Here is a 15,018-nt window from a genome sequence, read left to right on the forward strand (position 1 = left end):
TTACACTAACTTGGTTACCAAATTGAAAGCTAAAGTAAAGGAGCTAAAATAAATTTAACCGGCAGCGTGGAGTAGTGGTAAGAACATTTGCTACACCACACATGAGGTCGTGGATTCAACCTTCACTGATCTAACGCTGTAGTACCCTCTAGTAAGGCGCTATAAATGGTATGAACTTTTGCTGAGCCAGCACTTGATACTGGGGCAAAGCATAATTACTGGGCAATTATATTCTATAATATCCCAAACTGCCACAGGTAACTTGAGACTGGGTCGGAGTAACTAATGTTACTCGTATGTTTTCGACTTTCCCACATCGTGGATAAAGATATAGGCTATACAAAAAAAATACTTGTTTGACTTATGTTCCATTGAACTGTAGGTAGAATAAGTTTTAACTTACCAAACTAAAAAAAACAAAACTTGAAATAAATGTCGTGTATTTACACACACAGCACACAGTGCATTAACTTAAACGAAACAAAGTTGAACAAGAAAGAAAAACGAATAATAATATTACAATGAAAATAACCAAAGCATATTACAAGTTGCATTTTTATACATTGCTTAAATTTTTTGCTCTCCACAAAATAGAAGTTCAATAATTTTAACAATTTTTTTTTTAAAGTGATTTCAAAAATCGCACGTTTTTGCAAGACAGAATATTATTGGTAAAGTTATATTTAAGAAAAGTAAACAGTACAAAACATACTAAAATCACATGGTTATAAATAAAAAACAAACGGGGACAAATACGTGGATATAAGTTTGAAAACTTTGCAATATCTTTTGCAAGAGAATTTTATAGAAATTGAATGAAGACTTTTTAAGCAAACTTTTTTTTTAATTTTAGATAAGTATTTATATATCTTATATTTGAAGTGATATTTATTACCAATATAAATTTTTTTTAGTATTTTTGCACCAAAAAAACTTTAAACAAATAAAACACTAATTTTAAAGAATAATTTTCTGCACTGCGTTTGTATATTTAGGTTTCATATATTCCCTCATTTCATCCTTAGCTAACCATGCATGTCCTAAAATTTTATTCTCTGGATCATTTGGTTTAAAGTTGAAATCCAAATAAGAATCTGTGTCAGAATTGCGGGGTAAATATGCAACGTAAATAAATTGTTTTGCTCCAACTGCGGCATCCGATCGAGCTTCTTTGGGAAATTTGTATTTGTAAAATCCTGAGGGTCCGTTAGAAATAAATATAGCTTGAATTCCCTGTCCGGTATGAGTTATTAAAGCTCTTTCTGCAGCCTGAAAATACATAAAAAGGTAAATTTAAGCTTAAATTAAGAAAGATTATGTAGTAATATTTACTATTACCATATAAATCCAATTTATATGCCTTCAAAATATAAAAAACTGCTGTTGGTGGTGCGCAAATTATAGCGGCTAAATATTAGTTGAGAGTCGTGACCATATTACAACAATTTAAGTCCCAACCAAAGGGTGAACTATCGACCAAAAGTGTGAAAATTGTTGTTTATTATTCATATCATAATTGTAACTTTAGCAAGCTTATTGTTATATTTCTGACACATTAACTGAATAGCTATGAGTAAGTGACAAAAGTTGACTGTCATAGTGTTGAAAAATATATTACCACACTGCTATATTATCAACACAACTAAAAATACATATTATCTTATATAACTATGTGCATTGTTTAGTTTAAAGATATTTATGTAATATTGTATTGAAGGTTAATCAAGTACAAACGATTTCCTATCCCTTAATAGTTGTATTATATTTGTATTAAAAGGTTAATAATGTATTTTGTATGCTTAGTTCAGACCTAGTTATTTCATTTTAAAGTTCAATTGACATTTTTTAAACAACTTAACTTCAAATTTAAAATCAATAAACAATAAATTAAACTTGCTAAGATCGACATTTTAGTTAATGTAATATGATCGCAACTCTCAACTTATGCAAGACAAATGGCGTTTTTTTATTTTGTAGGCCTATAAATTGGACATACATATAAATATAATTCCCTTAGCTCCATTATATACATAAATACCTGTCTTAAGGTTTCCTCATCGTCCAAATGTGTATGCGGTAACATCCAAACATTATCTTTTCCCAAAACTTGTTTGGTCGCCAAAACTAAAGTTTCTTGCGGCCTTCTGTTAATATTTGTTACATCTTTGTCTTCATCAGCTGCAAATTTAATTTAATTATATATATATAATTAATTTTTGTTTGTTTATAATAAGTTTTCACAGTATATATAATATAATGTCAATATACAAACAATATCAATTTATTTAATATTACTTTTATTTAAATACAACATTACTTTTATTTAAATACAACATAACCTAATTGAATACAACATAAGTTCACAGGTAAAAATATAAACCAAGACTTACATAAAGATTCTGTTGTCTCATTATTAGCTTCAAATTCTTTTAAATTTTGATTATTTTGATCTTCAATATCTTTATTACTTTCCGTGAAATCAATATCTTCTGGGTTTTTTGCCCCTGACTAAGGTATATATGTAAAACATTGCATAATAATTATTGAAATTATAAGTATAGGCAATTGAATCACATTTTATGTAGGCCTATATATCTTATACAGAAATGTTTTTTTAAACAGTGAAAGTAACATGATTCAAGCAACTATATACAATTTCATTTTTTTAAATAATTCAACAAAATCTTTAAAAACAAATTGAAGAAAAAAATAAAACCAATTTTAAAATAAATTAAATACAAAAACAATAAAATATTCAAAAGCCAATTTATAAATGTAAAAAAGTATATGGAAATGCTACTTCTTTTATTTATTTTAAATTAAAATGCAAGCTTTCACCCTACCTCAACACTTGCAATGAGTTTAGCTTGTCTTATTTTTTCCATCTCCCAATCACTTAAACAACTTTTCTCAAACTCTAAATCATTTGTCATCTCCTCATATTTCCTCTCCATCTCTGTGAGCTCGTCTTCCTGGATTGGAAGTCGGATCTAAACGAAAAGTTTTTTTTAAATGTTAGGTTTATGCTAATAAAATGCATTTTAGATATACTATGAAATTAAAAATGGATTTTAACTTACCAAACAAGTAGAAGCACATATTTTCCAAGCTGAAGGACTTGCATCAATTGTCAACTTTTTTATTTTATCTTGCGCATAAACTTGGGTTGATAAGAATTTATAGTTATCGTAAATGTTGTTTGAAATTGGCCTAACACATACTTGGTGAGCTTTGTAGAAAGTACGACCAACAAAACGTACAGCATTCATCGTATACAGAGTCTTAGTTTTAACAATTAACCACACATATTACAAATTATTTTTTTTTTTCTGCAGAAAATAAAGTCTGAAAGTTACGTAACGTTATAACTTTTATACAACTATCATAAGGCATCAAACAGATCGATAAACTAATCTGATATTTAAAAATTACTATAACCTACGAAATACTATGTTTCCTATCATGCAAGTAACATTGTTTTAACATTGTTAGTAACCTACAAACATTGCACAGCGGTTACGTTAACCATGCTTTTTAAGAAAAACACAAATCAGAAGAAAGATGGAATCCGCTACGCAAGAACAACTTTGTACTTTATCCCCAAAACAAATAACAAAATTAATTTTTAAATCCCGATTTTAAACGCAAAATAGTATACTTATTATCCAAAATTACCTGGTATTTTAATTTAGTTATAAAATGTCAAAACTAATTTTAGTCTTGCAATATTAAGTAAAAGATCTGCATATTTAAAATGGACCGTTTTCAACTGAAACTTTACCCTTTATTAGCAAGATATGCCTAAAATTTAGGTTTGTTTAGGAAAAAACAAATTTATCTAATGTAAGTCATATGTATATAATAAATAAAAGTATGTCAAACTAGAATTTGAATGGCATTTTTTCTTAGGGCTATGACGTCACTTTCTCGCAGTGGGGAACTACCCGATAAAAAAATAAGAAAAAGGAAAAAAGTAAACAAACAAAATTGTTTTAAGTTAATTCAATTTTTACATAATGTTTCGAAATAAAAATAAATAAGCAGCACTTTGAATCCACTGTATAATACTTTCCAATAAAAGTGTAAAATATAACCTAAATCTACTTACTTTTTTACATAGCATATTTAACAGGTTGAATTTTGTTTTAGATTTATTTTTAGACAATTACATAGACTGATAGGCCTACTTTTCATGAATTAATATACTGATATAACAAAATGGGAAGTAAACGTATTGCAGTAATTGGGGCAGGTGCAAGTGGTTTAACTTCTATTAAAAGTTGCTTGGAAGTGGATCTAGAACCAGTTTGCTTTGAGAAAAGTCATGATATTGGAGGTATACAAAAACAAAATATTTTTTATTACCTACAAAATTAGATATATAATGCAATCAAATATGGTATAGTTGTTTGTGATATAAAATATTAAAAATTTACATTAAAATTTATTTTTATGTAATTTAATAAGGTTTATGGAGATATGAGGAAAATGAAAAATCTGGGGCAACAGTTTATAAATCAACCCACATTAACACAAGTAAAGAAATGATGTGTTTTTCTGACTTTCCCATACCTAAAGAATGGCCGAATTATTTGCACAACACTAAAGTACAAGAATACTTCAGAATGTATGCAGAAAGGTAGAAAAAAATTGTGTCCATATTTTAAACATCATCAAAAAATTTCTATGAACTAATAATATTTTCCACTTTTAAATATTTTTTTGAATGTATTTTCTAATTTTATTGTTTTGTATTTGTAAATGTAATATATTTATATAAACAAAACACTTTCACAATTTTTTTTTTCACCAAAAACGATTTACCATTCAATTAACTTTATTTGTGTATTGATTTAGGTTTGATTTATTAAAACATATTCAGTTTAACACAGAAGTTTTATCTTGCAAACCTGATGATGACTTCAACCTAACTGGAAACTGGTAAAGAAATTTACTGATTTTATGAATATTTTTAATTCTTGATAATTTTACTTTCTTTTTAAATTTTAATATACGTTAATGGGTTACATGAAAACATAACCTATATTGCGTTATTTCCAGGAAAATTACAACAAAATGTTCGAAAAGTGGAGTTGAAAAAACTGAAATATTTGCAGGAGTTGTGGTTTGTGTTGGGCATCATGCAGTGCCTTATTATCCACTTGATTCATTCTCAGGTTAAATAAAATAACTTTCATAAATATCACTTAATATAGAAGCATTAAAAATCTTTACAGTGTAAATTATTTAGATTGTTCAGTTATATTTTTGTGTATATCTATATATAATGGAACTTAGAAAACAATATATATCAATTTATAGCCCTGAAGAATAAATAAAACTGTTCGTGATGCGCGAGTAAATCAAATGTAATTTCATAGTTGCGACCATATAACAATTTAAATTTCGAGGTCAGGCTATCAACTACTAAAATAGAACTTGCCCTTTTGGTGTACACAGGAATTACTAAGTTTCAAGGATCTAAGACACATAGTCATTCATACAGAACTCACCAAGGATATGAAGGAAAGAATGTTCTGGTTATTGGAATTGGAAATTCAGGAGGAGATATTGCTGTAGAATTAAGTTGGCATGCCAAACAGGTAACCACAATCTCTGTGTGTTATGTTATAGTTGTAATATATTTAAAATATTCATTGTATTATTATAAGGATAGCATTAAACACGTAAGTTATATATATATGATTTATTGGTCCTATTATTTCTTGTGTAACTAAGTAAGTACCTGAGCATTAAACTTAGTGTAAATTAATACAAAATATCATGAAACTTAATCTTCTGGTATGTTTAGGTTTACTTAAGCACAAGAAGAGGAAATTGGGTTTTACATAGAGTGTCAACCAAAGGATTTCCCTTAGATTTTTTAACTTCTTCAAGGTTTTTAGCATTAATTTCATAATTTTTTTGTAACATTTAATCAAAATTCTTAGAAATATTGTTTTTTTTTATGGTATCACGTTTTAGTGTGGTTTATACATTATTTTTAGCAAACAACATAGTTAAATAAATGATTAACTATTAAGAACTTATTGCTTGTTTGGTGCGTAAATATTAGCTTAAAAGTTGACGAAATTTTTACAGTGTGTCAATCTATAAATTAAGCACTTATTCCGAAAACCTAAAATAAAGATCAAATTATGATCAAGTTTTTACACTTTAACCCAAATCTAGGTTGTGGAATTTTATAGCCAAAAGCATTCCATTCAGTTGGTTAAATGCTGGCGCAGAAAGTATTGCGAACCAGAGATTTGATCATGCACATTATGGACTTAAACCTGAACATAGAATATTTCAACAGGTTTCTAAATTTATATTTCCAAAACATTATAAATGTAGTGTTAGTGCACAAGCATACTATTATGATCAGAAAAAACTATATTAATAACAACATTGTGTTTTATGCTAAAAGTTGTTTTTATTTTCCTTGTAGCATCCTATGGTTAATGATGATTTACCAAATCGTATTCTGAATGGAAGTATTAAAATCAAAGCAGATGTAAAAGAATTTTCTTTGGACAAAGTTGAATTTATTGATGACACTTTAGAAAATGTTGACACCATCGTTTTTGCGACTGGTTATACCTTAAGATTTCCGTTTCTTGATGAAAAAACTGTGTTGAAGGTTTGATTAAAATTGTTGAAGGTTTGATTAAAACAAAAATGTTTCCTGTTTATAAGTTATAACATATCCACTAAATTTATTCTGTTTAGTTAAATGGAACTGACAGTGACTTGTACAAATATCAGTGGCCTGTTACCATAGCGAAGAACACCTTGGCTGTGATTGGTCACATTCAACCACTGGGAGCAGTCAACCCAATCTCAGAAATTCAAGCTAGATGGGCAGTAAGAGTTTTCAAAGGTGAAAATTAAAATTTCCTTCGCTATTCAAACCTCACACAATAATTAAAACTTTTCACTTTTAGGTTTAAATAAACTTCCAACAAATACCGATATGCTGGAAGATGTAAACAAAACACGCAAAGGGATGCAGGAAAGATATTATGCATCACCCAGACATACTATTGAGGTACTTTAACTTCTTGTACATTAATTTTGATCTTACATTATAGATTACAATATATTTATCAAATATTATATCAAGTTTTAATCCTAAACATATTTGATTTTACAGGTTGATTACATTGATTTTATGGATGACATTGCTTCCAATATTGGAGCCAAACCAAATTTGTTTAAAATATTTCTAACTGATTATAAACTAGGTGCAAAGGTAATAAAAACATAAAAATCATAATTATTGCCATTCAATTGCCTTTTATTTTTTGTTTGTGTCTAATAATGCAGCAATTGTTTTGCGAAGACTTTTTAATGTATTTATTTACATTGACCAAACAAAAATCATATATACAAAAAAATATTTAAATTAATTTTTTTTCTATTCTAGATGCTTAAAGAAGGTTGTACTCCTTTTCAATACAGGTTAGTTGGACCCAACAAAAACCAAAATGCAAGAAAATGGATGATGAGCCAAAAAGAGAGAATGCTTTTTCCTTTGCACTCAAGACCAATACCCGACCACTTAAAAGAACGACCAAAAATTTTTTTGGTTTATGTGTTTGTGGTTATTATAGCTGTTGTAATGTACTTTTATTTTTATTAATTTACTTATAAACAAGATTTACGTGTTATTTTTTTAATCAAGTCTGGTAATTACATTGCAAAGTTTCATATTTTAATTTATTATATGCATGTTGTAACATAATAGTGTGTTTTGTTTATTTTAATTAAAATAATATAAATTTTATTTTTCTTTGTTTTCATCTGACATAAATCAAAACCATGCCAATATTTTAAATCAGTAGCCTTATTTCATATAACATTATTGGTAAGAAGCAAAAAAGTTTTGTTTGTTTGTAATGTTTAAAAAAAAGATTATTTTATAAGCAGAATCATGAAATCATTGGGTTTTTATTTTTTTTTATATATCTTTATCCTCGATGTGGGAAGTCGAATGCCAATTTAAACATAAGTTACTTCAACACAGTCTCGAGTTGGTGTGGCAGTTTGGGATATAATAGATTATAATTGTCCGGTAATTATGCTGCTGATTAAGGGCTGGCTCAGCAGGAATTCTTACCGTTTATAGCGCCTTACTCAAGGGCGCTGCAGCATGAGATCAGTAGGGATTGAACCCACGACCTCATGTGTGGTGTAGCAAGTGTTTTTACCACTACACCATGGTGCCGGTTAATATTTATAAAAAAAATTATTTTATAAGCAGAATCATGAAATCATTGGGTTTTAATTTACTAATCTTACATTTAAGAGCGTTTTAATCTTTAATTATTAAAATCAAATTTAAGTTTAAGCTACACATCTTAATTTAAGGAAATATACATGCTATCATTGTTTGTTTTTGTTTATACCTAACGTAAAATATAACGAAAAACTTACTTAATGTTGTAAAACATGAAATTATATTAAATGTGTAGTGAGTATATGAAACCTCAATCTTCTTTATTTTTCGATAATTCAATGTGTGTGTTCCTTTATTACATGGACAACATTGAACGCTTTTTAAAAGTAAGCGCGAATCGTATAGCGCGAATCGTATAGCGCTTGAGGACATTTAACCATTAATTTGCGATCTTTAAAATGTTATAAAAACGCAATACTCATTAATCATAATTTATTAAAACTCGTATGATTTAAAATGTTTACATTCTTATTCGTTGAGATTAACTATCTAAAACAGTCTTTTTAATTCTTTCTTTTTTAAATTTAAATTTCGAGAAAAAGGGAAATAAGGGCTACTAAGACCTTACAAAAATGTGCAAATATCAGGCAAAAAAGAAAATTTTAGGCTAAAAAATGCGTGGTAGATTTTTATGGTTTTTATTATTCATCCGTTAGTAAACTTGCTAGGTTAATAGACTTAAGCTTCGTTTTATTGACTTAGTAGTTACTTGAGTTTAAAGTAAACTTCACCTGGTCATCAGTTAAATAGTCTTTCAATAGAAAATTGCTGAGTTGAACTTTACCTAGGTGCTAGTTTTAAAACCTGTAAATTTGTTTTTAGGAGCGTTAAATTGGGTTAGTGGTGGGCCCTAATAAGAAATTAACTTACGTAGATATTGCTACCAGATTTATTACAAAAATGTACTTTTTTATCTATGTTTAGATCAAGTATATTTATCGCATATTTCTATAATATTTTTTTTTAAAAAGTGTGTTAGCTGTACCTGTGTACAAATAAAGTTTTGCACTTGAATATTGATCTTGCCAATAAACATAGCTTTTTTTGTATTTTATAGAATAACATTTTAAGATAGTTTTGACTGGCTGCAACTAAAATGATGAAACGGGTTGCAATCATAGGTGCGGGGCAAAGTGGGTTGGCATGTATTAAAAGTTGTAAGGAGGAAGGAATGGAACCGGTTTGCTTTGAGAGAACTTACGACCTCGGAGGTAAATTTAAAGTTAAAAAAATTGCAAAAAGTATTCCTAACTTTTTTTAAAACTATTGCATGTAGAGTACCATCGAACTATTTTTTTAGCGATAAAATGTTTTTATAAAGGATTTCTTTTTAGGGCTTTGGAGATATGAAAAAACCAATCTGAAGCATGCAACAACTGTATATAAATCTACGTTTATCAACACCAGTAAAGAGATGATGTGTTTTTCTGACTACCCCATGCCAAAAGATTGGCCGAATTATTTGCATAACACCAAACTGCAGCAGTATTTCAACATGTATGCTGATGCGTAAGTAAAATTTTGCCAAAGTAAAACAAACAAATTTTATTAAACAGATTGTTTAAAACGATTTTTTTGTGTTTAGGTTTGACTTGAGGCGACATATTCGTTTTAACATGGAGGTTGTATCCTGCAGATTGGCTAAAGATTTTGACACAACTGGAAATTGGTAAGAAAATAAGTTACATTAAAAATCTATGTAAGAACATAAACATCAAATTAACTTTAATATTCGAAGCGAGATAAACAGTAACTTAAGCCGATCAAATAATTGGAGATGAATTTCTTAGAAATTATTTACAAGCTAAATATTTTAAAGTTTTTTAACTTATCATTAACTAGAGCAAAATTTGTTGGCCAACACATTTGCAATATCCCCAGGGGCATTTAAGTGTTGCAGATTGTGTAAAGATACCAATACAAAAGAACTAAAGTATTGGCTTGTCTTTTTGCTGGACTTTGTTAATCTGCCAAAAATTTTAAAGTTGCAAAAAAGAGACCAAAGCTTTTTTAGTAATGTGCCTCCGACATTTAAAATAGCCTTAATTTTATTAAGCAAACATTAAATTTAACCATTTTAATTCTAGGATTGTAACTACAAAATGTATGAAAAGCGACGAGGAGAAATCGGAACTATTTGGCGGTGTTTTAGTTTGCATCGGACATCATGAAATTCCGCATTATCCGCTTGATTCTTTTCCAGGTAAATTTGCAGAAGAATTTTTTAGAAAACTTTTAAACTTCTTAAAAAATTTAAACATAGCAACCATGCTTTGTTTCGTATTTAGGTGTCAATCAATTCAAAGGCACAGTTTCACACAGCCATTCCTACAAGCATCACCAAGGTTATGAAGGAAAGAATGTTCTGGTTATTGGAATTGGAAATTCAGGTGGAGATATTGCTGTAGAGTTAAGCTGGCACGCAAAACAGGTAACGACCATGTCTATGTATTATGTTAAAATTTATAGATATTTGCAAGATATAAAAACCAATAATGTCAATGTATTTGTAAGGATTTAAATCGTGTGCAAGTATAGTTGTATCAAAAACACCACAATGCCCTTAATAAACCTGAACTTTGGCTTAGATTTAGGCGTGATATTTATCAATAAATAAACAAACATGCAAGCCCGGCATTAGAGATTAATTTCACGATATTGGCCTGCCCTTGAGATTTTAAAGATAACAATCAAGCTAACCACAAGCAGATAACATTTCTAAAAAATGCTGAAAATCTTTAGGCAACCAGCTAACATGAATATTTAAGCTTTTAAAATATTAAAAAAAAATGAAAAATCCAGTCTATGTGGCAAGACCTTCAACCTAAATTCTTGTTTTTAAATAACTTATCTTATTCTTATTAGGTATACTTAAGTACCCGTAGCGGAAACTGGGTCATGAACAGAGTTTCAACAAATGGAATGCCCTTGGATGTGTATAACCTGACTAGGTTTGTAGAATTTAGCAAACTTCCAAAATATAAAACTCAATACGTTTGTTGGTAATAGTCTTCTGTATTAATTAGCAGCCTAAATTTCTCTTGCAAATTAGCTTAAGTCTCCTTTATTAATATTTTTATTAAACGAACTAGCCTAAAGCCTGCTAAAAAATTTATAAGCCAGCTCTTTATTTAGGTTTAACAGTTTTATGATGAACATTCTCCCATTCTCATTTGTTAATGACGTCATGGAAGCAAAAGTGAACGAGAGATTTAATCATGCCAACTACGGACTTAAACCAAAACATAGAATCTTTCAACAGGTTAAAAAAATTAAAGCTTTAACTAATACCCGTGTTCTAGGCATTTTAATACAAGTAGTTTGCATATACTAAGACTATCTACTGCCTTGCAAGGCAAATTTCGATAGTGTTTTGGAAGGTTTTACATTTTTTTAGTCGAGTTATAGTCTGGATTTAAAACTAACAGATAACCTTTGTTTTTAGCATGCTATGTTCAACGACGACCTTCCGAACCGCATCTTAAACGGCAGTGTCAAAATAAAAGCAAATGTAAAGAGGTTCGACTCTGACAGCGCTCATTTCATTGATGGAACCAAAGAAAAGATTGATACTGTAATTTTTGCAACTGGCTACATCATCAAGTTCCCATTTATAGAGGACTCGGTGTTAAAGGTAAGACTTTTACTAAGCCAATGCAACTTTTAGCTTATGAAAAGTAAAAACTTTAACGTTATATGCATTCAAGGTTGATGGAATGGAATGTGATTTGTACAAATATATGTGGCCCCTTACTTTAAAGCAAAATACCTTGGCCATTATCGGGCATTTACAACCACTTGGGGCGGTAAATCCAACTTCAGAGATACAGAGTCGATGGGCAGCAAGAGTGATCAAAGGTTTCTTGAATAAATATTTGATTTAAACAAATTGTTTAACTTTTTCTTTTCTTTTTTAACTTAAAGGTTTCAAAAAACAGCATTCCTCAACTTTAACTCAAAGTTATAGGCTACACATTTAAAAAACACAATTCGTTTAAAAAACACAAAAAAAAACACAAATATTTTTCAAGGTATTAACAAGCTACCAAATGTTAAACAAATGAAGAAAGATGTCGATTCCAAGAGAGAAGCAATGGCTAAAAAGTTTTACCACTCACCACGACATACCTTAGAGGTACATGTGTGCCAAGAAACACCTATCATTACATATTTAAAACTACTGTTCTTAAATTTAAAATCATAAATACGATTGCATGTATATAAAATAACACACTCCGAGGCGATTTTAAGCCTATGCAAGATCGTAGTTATTTTTTGACCTGTTTTTTAGTGTCAAATTTGTTTATATTACAGATTCCTTTCGTTGCATTTATGGACGAAATTGCGCGGGAATTTGGAGCCAAACCAAGCATCTTAAAACTTTGGTTGACTGATCCTAAACTCGCTTACCAGGTTTTATTTAAAACTATATTTTGTTGGGTTTTAAATGTTAAAAATCTAATTACTATAAAACGAATGTAGAGAACAAAAAATAGTTCTTAAAATTACAGTTTTTTTTAATATACTTAGAATATTTTTTTTTTAATATTCTTAGAATACAACAAGTTAAAGATAAATTAATCAATGACTAAGCTGTAAAGTCGACCCTTTTAATATTAGTTTTATAAAAATATATATATACTTCTTTGTTTTATCAAAATCTACATTGTCTTTGTTTTAACTAAACAATTTTTGTTCAGGTCTGTTTTGAACCATGCTCACCTTACCAATATCGTCTCGTTGGTCCCCACAAATGTAAAGATGCCAGGAAGCTAATATTTACCCAAATGGAAAGAGTTTTATACCCGCTCAAGAGTCGAGCCACACCAGAAGAACCCAAGAAAGGATTCGGTTTTTGGTTTTATTTGTTCATAGTTGCAATTGGAGTGGCGTTATATAAATACTTGTTTTAAAAAGTTTGTATATTATATTCTTGTACATTACTTGATCACCAAATAAATATATATAGTGGGTTTTACTAGATTTCCTAAGATATATTAAACAAGTCCTAACATATTATTACACCTTTAATATATTTGATTTATGTTGTATATACGATATTGTTTTTCCTTAAGAACTGTGTATAATATACATACATACAATCATGATAGGTAAAATATTTTGCAAAAACACAATATGGAACTTGGAAAATGAAGAAAGGAAATGATTTAGTAGAAATGACATAAAAAAGTTAGACCCAACTTAAAATGGCACAATTTTCTAATAACATTGCATTTTCACATTGATAATCATCTCATACAAATGTATATACAAGTAAAAAAAGCACGAGTATAGAAAGTTAAATTTCTTTTTCTTAAAAAAATGGCAAAACAAATTCCTGAAAAATATTTTTCATTTTTTGAAAAAATAGCAAGTGTATATTAACAGTTAAATATTGACCTCACATTTTTTAAGTTTTTAAATATCACAACCTTTGCACTCAAGACCAATACCCGACCACTTAAAAGAAAGACCAAAAAATTATTTGTTTTATGTGTTTGTGGTTATTATAGCTGTTGTAATGTACTTTTATTTTTATTAATTTACTTATAAACAAGATTTACGTGTTATTTTTTTAATCAAGTCTGGTAATTATATCACAAAGTTTCTTATTTTAATTTATTATATGCATGTTGTAACATAATAGTGTGTTTTGTTTATTTTAATTAAAATAATATAAATTTTATTTTTCTTTGTTTTCATCTGACATAAATCAAAACCATGCCAATATTTTAAATCAGTTACCTTACTTTATATATAACATTATTGGTAAGAAGCAAAAAAGTTTTGTTTGTTTGTAATGTTTTTAAAAAAGATTATTAGCAGAATCATGAAATCATTGGGTTTTTATTTTTTTATATATATCTTTATCCTCGATGTGGAAAGTCGAATGCGCAACTTAAACATAAGTAACATAAGTTACTCTAACAAAGTCTCGAGTTGGTGTGGCAGTTTGGGATATTATAGAGAATAATTGCCCGATAATTATGCTGCTGATTCAGTTCTGGCTCAGCAGGAATTCATACCGTTTATAGCGCCTTACTCGGCAGTGGGGATTGAACCCACGACCTCATGTGTGGTGTAGCAAGTGTAATTTATTAATCTTACATTTTAAAGCGTTTTAATCTTTGATTATGAAAATCGAAATAAAATTCAAGCTAGCGTTACACATTATTTTAATTTACGGAAATAAATATGCTATCATTGGTTGTTTTTGTTTATACTTAGTATATGTAAAATATAACGAAAAACTTACTTGATGTAGTCTAACATAAAATTATATTAAATGTGTAGTGAGTATATAAAACCTCAAACCTCTTTATTTTTCGATAATTCAATGCTTGTGTTCTTCTATTACATAGACAACATGGCACGCTTTTTAAAAGTAAGCCTGAATCGTATAGCGCTTGAGGACATTTAACCATTAATTTGCGATCTTTGAAATGTTATAAAAACGCAATACTCATTAATCATAATTTATTAAAACTCGTATGATTTAAAATGTTTACATTCTTATTCGTTGAGATTAACTATCTAAAACAGTTTTTTTAATTTTTTCTTTTTTAAATTTAAATTTAGAGAAAAAAAAGGAAATAAGGGCTACTAAGACCTTACAAAAATGTGCAAATATCAGGCAAAAAAGAAAATTTTAGGCTAAAAAATGCGTGGTAGATTTTTATGGTTTTTATTATTCATCCGTTAGTAAACTTGCTAGGTTAATAGACTTAAGCTTTGTTTTATTAACTTAGTAGTTACTTAAGTTTAAAGTAAACTTC

The 15,018-nt window shown here is 28.7% G+C and overlaps 3 protein-coding genes across 3 annotated transcripts; 2 read left to right on the forward strand and 1 right to left on the reverse strand.

Annotated features, from left to right (window-relative positions):
• Positions 1 to 439: 439 nt before the first annotated feature.
• Positions 440 to 3,324, reverse strand: LOC145752925 (large ribosomal subunit protein mL46-like). The gene is made up of 5 exons (XM_082569297.1): positions 3,081 to 3,324; positions 2,844 to 2,990; positions 2,391 to 2,508; positions 2,039 to 2,178; positions 440 to 1,269 (listed from the first exon to the last, which is right to left on the reverse strand). The coding sequence occupies exons 1-5, from the start codon at positions 3,267 to 3,269 to the stop codon at positions 958 to 960; spliced, it is 906 nt and encodes a 301-aa protein (XP_082425423.1). The 5' UTR covers positions 3,270 to 3,324; the 3' UTR covers positions 440 to 957.
• An 873-nt stretch (positions 3,325 to 4,197) lies between these two features.
• LOC145752547 (flavin-containing monooxygenase 5-like) lies at positions 4,198 to 7,645 on the forward strand. The gene is made up of 12 exons (XM_082568849.1): positions 4,198 to 4,336; positions 4,468 to 4,639; positions 4,858 to 4,941; positions 5,062 to 5,177; positions 5,461 to 5,603; positions 5,813 to 5,898; positions 6,193 to 6,319; positions 6,452 to 6,643; positions 6,733 to 6,883; positions 6,948 to 7,051; positions 7,157 to 7,255; positions 7,430 to 7,645. Exons 1-12 carry the CDS (start codon positions 4,219 to 4,221, stop codon positions 7,643 to 7,645), a joined length of 1,608 nt encoding a protein of 535 aa, XP_082424975.1. The 5' UTR covers positions 4,198 to 4,218.
• Positions 7,646 to 9,338: 1,693 nt separating this feature from the next.
• On the forward strand, positions 9,339 to 13,155 carry LOC145752549 (flavin-containing monooxygenase 5-like). Its single transcript, XM_082568852.1, has 12 exons — positions 9,339 to 9,453; positions 9,577 to 9,751; positions 9,828 to 9,911; positions 10,330 to 10,445; positions 10,531 to 10,673; positions 11,108 to 11,193; positions 11,378 to 11,504; positions 11,688 to 11,876; positions 11,950 to 12,100; positions 12,274 to 12,377; positions 12,557 to 12,655; positions 12,943 to 13,155. Exons 1-12 carry the CDS (start codon positions 9,339 to 9,341, stop codon positions 13,153 to 13,155), a joined length of 1,602 nt encoding a protein of 533 aa, XP_082424978.1.
• The last annotated feature ends 1,863 nt before the right edge of the window (positions 13,156 to 15,018 follow it).

Source organism: Corella eumyota, chromosome 5, assembly GCF_963082875.1.
Source record: "Corella eumyota chromosome 5, kaCorEumy4.1, whole genome shotgun sequence".
Lineage (NCBI taxonomy): Eukaryota > Metazoa > Chordata > Ascidiacea > Phlebobranchia > Corellidae > Corella > Corella eumyota.

Excerpts from the sequence above, each read along its gene's own strand:
- LOC145752925 (XM_082569297.1), bottom strand. The coding sequence starts at position 3,269 with ATGAATGCTGTACGTTTTGTTGGTCGTACTTTCTACAAAGCTCACCAA. Across the intron at positions 2,991-3,080 it reads TATGTGCTTCTACTTGTTTG|ATCCGACTTCCAATCCAGGA; the intron begins GTAAGTTAAAAT and ends CTTTTCGTTTAG. Across the intron at positions 2,179-2,390 it reads TGAGACAACAGAATCTTTAT|CTGATGAAGACAAAGATGTA; the intron begins GTAAGTCTTGGT and ends TTAAATTTGCAG.
- LOC145752547 (XM_082568849.1), top strand. The coding sequence starts at position 4,219 with ATGGGAAGTAAACGTATTGCAGTAATTGGGGCAGGTGCAAGTGGTTTA. Across the intron at positions 6,644-6,732 it reads ATGAAAAAACTGTGTTGAAG|TTAAATGGAACTGACAGTGA; the intron begins GTTTGATTAAAA and ends TATTCTGTTTAG. Across the intron at positions 7,256-7,429 it reads ATTATAAACTAGGTGCAAAG|ATGCTTAAAGAAGGTTGTAC; the intron begins GTAATAAAAACA and ends TTTCTATTCTAG.
- LOC145752549 (XM_082568852.1), top strand. The coding sequence starts at position 9,339 with ATGATGAAACGGGTTGCAATCATAGGTGCGGGGCAAAGTGGGTTGGCA. Across the intron at positions 9,912-10,329 it reads TTTGACACAACTGGAAATTG|GATTGTAACTACAAAATGTA; the intron begins GTAAGAAAATAA and ends TTTTAATTCTAG. Across the intron at positions 10,446-10,530 it reads TCCGCTTGATTCTTTTCCAG|GTGTCAATCAATTCAAAGGC; the intron begins GTAAATTTGCAG and ends TTTCGTATTTAG.